At 39.0% G+C, this 7,191-nt stretch overlaps 1 protein-coding gene across 1 annotated transcript; it reads right to left on the reverse strand.

The window, feature by feature from the left end:
- Nucleotides 1-6,459: 6,459 nt before the first annotated feature.
- LOC132280931 (uncharacterized) lies at nt 6,460-6,912 on the reverse strand. Its single transcript, XM_059782682.1, has one exon. The coding sequence runs from the start codon at nt 6,910-6,912 to the stop codon at nt 6,460-6,462; it is 453 nt and encodes a 150-aa protein (XP_059638665.1).
- Nucleotides 6,913-7,191: the final 279 nt, after the last annotated feature.

Genomic DNA, 7,191 nt, shown 5'->3' on the forward strand with positions numbered 1-7,191 from the left:
TCTAACCAAATTTTGAGTTTGGGATTTAGGCCAAGTTTGGATTTTCATGGGGCTTCTTGGAGATTCATATAGATCGTGTTGTACCCGACAAAACCTAGGAGTTTCGTCGGATTCGGAGCCGTTTCATTTTGATGGCTTTTGAGATTTTCATCTCAAATTGAGGTAGGGGGTGTCTTAGGATTATATTTGTGTTGTATTGATGATTGTATATGCTCATACAACTTGTATGCATGTTTTGTATAAATCTTAGAATTTAATTTTAATTAATTTCTTTGTAAAAGATTTAATGCTCAAGGATATGTATGACTTGGAATTGAATTGTAACATGTTAGGAAATTATGCTTGGATATGTTGGTTAACATATATTAAATTTGGCTCATTTGATTAAGAATTACAACTTTTATTTAATATTTATCTTTAGTGAAAGTTTAATTCACATAGTTGTATCAAGTATGAAATCAAGTTGTAATGTGGTATTTAAATAGGCTTTGGCATGTTCTCTAACATAGATTAAATTGAGGGCATTTGGAATTGTTTAAAAATCTAGAGGAAATTAATTAATTAGCTTGATTAATTTTGTTTTAAGTATTTTAATCACTTAACTTGTCATTTGATGTTATATATGTGATGACCATGACATGTCCTTCAATATATATTAAATTGAGGTTATTTAGGATTAACTTGGAATTTAGAGAATTTAACTATTTATGTTTAATTAAATTCTACTTTATTACTCCATGGATTTAATTGCATTTTGGAAGTTGTTTCTATATTTAAATCATGGATTTGGATTCGGTGTATGTTCACTTGATTACTTTTGAGCATTGGATAACATAGTTGTTATTTTTATATCCATGAGAATATGTTTTCCTTATTGGATATATTGTTGCTATGTGTAAGGAATTACGCACTTTGTATTTGACATCTTTCATGCCATAGTAGTTGTAGACTTCGAGCATGTGTTGTATACGTTTCCAAATTTGGATTGTGCTTGGTAAATAGTTGATATCTTGTATATACATGTTGATATATATACGTTGTTGCACAATTTGTTGATTTTGGAAACTTGGGGATGTCGTCGTTTGGCTAAGGCTAGGACTTGGCTCTAGTACGGGGGATTGTCCCTCTATATAGTCTAGTGCACACATAGGGAGGTTACCTATGGGCTAGTAACCTTAAAGTAACTATGTTGTTGGTCTGATCAGGCGTGATGTCCGAGTATCCACTTTGTTTGATTTCGTATTTCATTTCAAGTTGATAACTAGATGATATCGTAACTTGTGGTTCCTTATTTGATTTCCTATTTTGAGCTTAAGATGTAACTTTGTGAAAGCATGTTTTGTGCGTTGTATTGGAAGTTCCATTGTCGGTTAAATTGCATTGATATCATAAATTGTATTTTGATGTTCAAATGTAGTTTAGGAATGATCCTATAGATTCATTTTGAACATAGACGTTAGGTAGCATGACCCACTCTTATTGTTTTCGTATTTTGGATTTCAAGTGGAAGACTTTGAGATTCTATATCTTGTTGCTTTGTATAACATGTTTCTATGTTATTTGAATTGTATGAACAATGTGATCATGCTAGAAATGATCTAAGGTAGTTATGATGCTCCCTGAGTCTCATCTTGACATAGACATGAGGTGGCATGAGTCCTTTAACATGTTTCACCCTAAGGTGATAAAACTATAAAATGCTAGGTCAATGCATGCTCATCTCCTATGAGTAGCTTTATGTTACTCACCCCTACGTTACTGGGGTATATTTCAGCTACTGGGGTATATTTCAGCTACAGGACTCAAGACTTGAAGATTTCATTGCCTTGGATCGTTTGGTAGCTTTATGTTTCAAACTTGTATTCTTTGATTCTACGTATGTAAAGTGTATATAAGTACACTCCTTTTAATGCATTTGACATGTAGGACATGAGGCGAAAGGCCAAGTAAGTTTATATTTGCACTTGTATTCAATTGGTGCCATATTTTGCTTGAAAATGTATTTTTATCAACAATGGAGGCTTTGTATGCTAAAACTTGTTAATGGAATGTAAAGAGGCTTTAGGCCATGTTGGTACATCTATTTTATCATATTGCATGCACTTGCATACTCACTTTGGCAAACAACACCATCCTTGATGAAACAAAAACTCTAAGTAGCATTTTTATGGAGTTTTACCCTATTCTGTTCCAGGGGCATTTCGGGTATTTCATAATGTGTTTTTTTCATTTTTCCTCGCGATTCACGTAGAAAACTCAATTTTGAGTTGGGATTTCTTCTTTGTTTTTCCAGAAAATGCCATCTTGGCCCTCAAAAATCCATATTTGTCCGAAAAATCCTTCCTGCCAGGTTTTGCAGATTTTTAGTACAAATGTACTTGGTACTATTCATCAACTTTTTTTTGAAAAGTGTGACGACCGATCCGAAACTTTCGGGGTCTTGTGGGTGTATTTTAAGATTGCATTTTCAATTTAGGCAATTTAAAAATCTCTCGAAGCCCTATTTCCTTTCTTTGGATAGCAGCTCGGAGAAATTTTTACCCCCTTGACCAGATTTTCTTGGGGGCATTCTGGGCATTTTATAATGCATTTTTTTTTGTTTCCATCCACAATCGAGGTAGGAAACTTGATTTTAGGGGGGGTTTCTTCTTTAAGTTTTTCCAGAAAAGTCCGTTTAGATGCCCGTTTTTACTCTCAGTTGCAGCAATAGTGGGTTGACGGCACTGTAGCTGTCACGGCCGTCGTTGGGCCGCCGCGACGTCGATTTTATTTTTAACCTTTCTCCCTCATCCGGACTCCAAATCAAGTGAATTTTTTTTCAAATTGATTAATTTTTCATTGTCTATCCAATAGTGTGCTCGGTTGCACCTAGATATTTCTAGATAATTACCAGTTTACCCCTTTTAGTTTTATTGCTTGTTTTTCTTTGTTTTGTCGTTTCTCCTTCGTCTGGAATCCGAATAATGAAATTCTTGAGTCCATCATGATTAGTTTTTCATTATCTTCCCAGTGGTGTGCTTAATAGCACTTGAATACACTTTTTTGCAAAATGACCATTTTGCCCATAGGTTCCTTTTTGTCCGTTTTTGAAACAACATTTCCGCATTCGTTTTCCTTTGGGTTCCATGACCTCATTAAGGGCCGCATTGGTGTCTTAGAGACACATTGTATCTCTAGAAACCATTGTTTCACCTTTTGCTTCCGCATTTTGGATCCGTTATCGGGTCATCTTTTGGTCATCATTGACGCACCGGGTTTACAAAACTTGGGCCGTCACAAATGGTATTAGAGCTCCCAGGTTTGAATATCTTGGGATGACGGGATTTAGGGCATATCACAGTTTTGTTGCTTTGTTTTACGTGCTTATATGCTTCATGATAACATGTTTTGGTTTGATAACATGTTTAGATGCTTATGTGTTATACGTGGTATGCTACCTATTTATCTTGTTTTGATTCCAATGTAATGAGCATGACATATGATGTGAGCTAGATTAGGTTCGCATATGCATAACTGTGTTGCATATTTGGCATGACACGGGATTGGCCATTGAGGCACGAGTTGAGGTTAATGGTGATTGTAGTCACGGTTGTATTGTAGTTTAGGTTGTTGTTGACCTAGAGTTGGTTTTGAGGTAGGTGCAGAGACACCTTTTGTTTAGGCTCTAGTGGAGTAAGCCATTAGGCACAACCGTAGTACTGGATTTGTTGATTTTAGGCCATAGTTAGGTTTTGGACCTTTTGGGATCCTTAGTTGTTTTGGAAGGTTCCTCTGAGATTGCAATTTTCGTGGGTGGGTACTTTATGGGCGGGTGCATGGCACTGTCATGCTACCGTACTGGCAAGTTACGAGTGCAGTTCGGATGGAATCAGCGTTGGGTTTTGTTCCGACAGGTGTAGTCCTTTTGATCGATAATGATGATGGTTGTTTTGGGGATCAGTCGTAGTGATTGATTTGGTTGTATAATTGTATGGCTAGAGTAGCCATTTCATTTAAGTTCTCCTTGCGTGATGACGCTTTTGGGATCAAGTCGATTGATTGATGCTTTATGTAGAGAGAGCATTGCATTGCTAGTGTCACTTGTAGTGTCACCCTTAGATTTGGAAATGGATTGTTAGAATCTTACCATCGTGGTAAGGGCTCATGTTTGTTTTGAGACAGGTTGTTGTCACATTCGTTTTGGAGTCAGATTGTGGCTAGGATTGGTCCTTCCTTTTATCTAGACACTCTAGGACACGATGTCCATAGGGTTCATTGTTGCATCATTCCATTTTCTGCAGCTTCATTTACTACCATGTTAGTAGTATGATTTATGTTAGTGCGATGCATGAGTAGGTGGAGGTCTATCCACATTTGTCTTCTTGTTGTGTGACATTAGCATACCCTGCATATATGCTTTAGGTATGTCATGTTGTTGCTGTACTTTAGTGACATGCTTTTGTGTTTACGTGGAGACGTGCCGCATGTACCTTTGATTTTATCTATGAGAGTAGATTTATTTATTTGGTAGTTGCATTCCTTGTCATATGCATGACTTCCGTGTTTGATTCTTCTTTTTGTTTCCCTCAGTCGTACGTAGTGTGTACGATTCCGTTGTGAGATTCCTTGTAGAGGAGTTGTCATATTTGTTTGGTCTTGAGCTGTCCATTTCTTTAAGGTGGGAAGAATGCTTCCTTTTTGTGTTCGTCGTGTTGACCCTTGTGGGAGAATGGGATTCCTCTTCTTTCTTGGTTCGTGGTTGGGACTTCACAAGGAGTGAGTCTCTTATCTTCGTCGCCTTGTGCGCAGTTTTAGGGTTGGTTGGTCCGTAAGGATCATCGTTGTCATTTTGAGTCTTTAGCAAGGATTTGATGGATTTTGGTCGACTTACTTTCATGTAGGGGGTGAAGTCTTTGACCTTGTTGTCATTCATTTTAGAGGTGGAGTCGTGGTGTTATCCTTCTTAAGATTGGTGGTTTCCTTTCCTTCGTGTCTTTCCTTAGGGAGTTTTGCCGTGGTTGTTGAAGAAGTTGTGATGCTTAGAGTGAGTTGATTGATGTGAGATCATTTTTTGGGGACTTGTGTCCAATTGATTGAGGATTTATTTAATTCGTGAGGTGACCTCGATACTCTTTTGAGAATATCCTTTGGAGACTTGCTTTAGTTTTTGGAGACTTAGATGTGGTTGACTTTTAGGAGAAGTTTTGGAAGATCGCTATTGGATTTGGCTTGTTTATGGAGTTTTCTCATCCTAGCTATGGCTAGGCATAGTTTTGGTTTCAATGACTGATTGTGAATTGAAATTAAAGGATTTTGATTTAGCTTGGTGATGCCAAACACAGTTTTGAGGGATTCGTTTTGTGACTTTGGTTGTCAGGACTTGATGTGTGTACCACTTAGTAGACTTATATTTCAAGGATTTGGTCATCCGTAGTAGGGATTTTGATCCGATGTTTGACTTCAGTGTGGTTTTGTAGTTGATCTGTTTCAGGATGATATCTGGGATTTCGGAGATGATGTTTTGCTTTTTAGACTTAGGACTCTTGATTGAGGTTGTTAATAGGAGTATTTTGAGGCGTTGGAGTTGTTGGTTTTGTTGTATTGAGGACTTAGGACCTTGAGCTTAGCGGTGCCTATGACATTGTTGTCAGAGTTTTGGGATTAGCTACCCCAACTCTCACAAGATGCCTGGTTGCCGTCGTACTTTTGGTAATGATGATTCACGACATTGATGTCATTTGTATCGAGAGGTTTCATGGGTAGACCTAGTGGGGGGTAGGTTATGAATTAGTGCCTTATACTGTCATACTACCTTACTGACGAGTAAGTGTGGGCGGGTTCTGGTCACTATTCATACTGCCACGTTGTCCTTGTTTTGTACTTTGATTTGATCTGTGATGATCTTGGAGTTGTTTTGGTGGTTGTTTTTGGATCGGTATGGTGGTTCATCAAGAGAAATGCTTACGGTTGTTGTCTTCCGTTCCTTTGTCTGGCGTTGGGTTCTGTGAGTAACCTTTGACTTGTTGTGTGGCCGTGCGGTCATTTTTCTTTTGAGAGGTTGTCCAGTCGTAAGCACGTGGGTGCAAATGTCATTGGCTTGAGCGTTGTCTTTCAGCTTGGGGGTTGTTTTCGTTGCATGGTACACTCCAACTGACCATCAGTCTGAGGATAGAATGTTGTACTGAAATGAAGCTCGGTGTCAAGGGCCTCCTGAAAACCCTACGAAAAATGAGATGTGAACCTGGGATTCCTATCCAAAACAATGGATACCGGAACCCAGTGAAGTTTGACGATCTGCCTCACATACAGTCCACTCAATTTCTCTGCACTGTTTGTCACTGCCATGGGTAAGAAGTGCGTCGTCTTAGTCAACCTATCAACTATGACCCAAACAGCATCATTCCCTACCTGGGATCTCGGAAGTCCCATCACAAAATCCATAGTAATGTGCTCCCATTTCCACTCAGCTACTGGTAATGGTTACAACAATCCTGCCGGTCTCTGTTGCTTCACCTTCACTTGCTGACAAGTAAGACATCGAGCCACAAGCTGTGAAACATCCCATTTCATGCCTTTCCACCAAAACTGCCGTCGTAAATTGTGGTACATCTTTGTGCCACCAGGATGAACTGTGAGTTGAGAGTGGTGAAAATCCCAAAGTACATCATCGCAACAAGACAAGAGAACAAACATCATCCCCCTGTACCTGAGACAACCATCTGAATGCAAGGTCCAACCCTCTACATCCTTGCCACCTGAAACTCGTGTGTGGATGGACTTTATCTCCCCATCCTTCAACTGTGCCTCAATAATCCTACTGACTAGAGCTGGCTGAGCCAAGATGCTAAATAAAGTAACTGGAGAAGCATCCTCAAACATTTGTAAACCTAAATCTGCAAGCTCTTTTAGCATCTTCCATCTATGAATGGGCATGCTAGCAAGAGTGCCCCGTGACTTCCTACTCAAAGCATCGGCCACCACATTGGCCTTACCCGAATGGTACTGCAACTCAAAGTCATAGTCCTCCATGAACTCAACCCATCTACGCTGTCTCAAGTTCAATCCTTCTAAAAGAAGAGATACTTGAGACTCTTGTGATCGGAGAACACTTCAAACTTTTCCCCGTACAAATAGTGTCTCCACCCTTTCAGGGCAAAGATAACTGCTGCAAGCTCCAAATCATGTGTCGGATAGTTCAACTCGTGAGTCTTC

This window comes from Cornus florida, unplaced genomic scaffold (genome assembly GCF_030987335.1).
Source record: "Cornus florida cultivar Cherokee Brave unplaced genomic scaffold, ASM3098733v1 CherokeeBrave_3.0.0_Hap2_Chr11, whole genome shotgun sequence".
NCBI classification, from domain to species: domain Eukaryota; kingdom Viridiplantae; phylum Streptophyta; class Magnoliopsida; order Cornales; family Cornaceae; genus Cornus; species Cornus florida.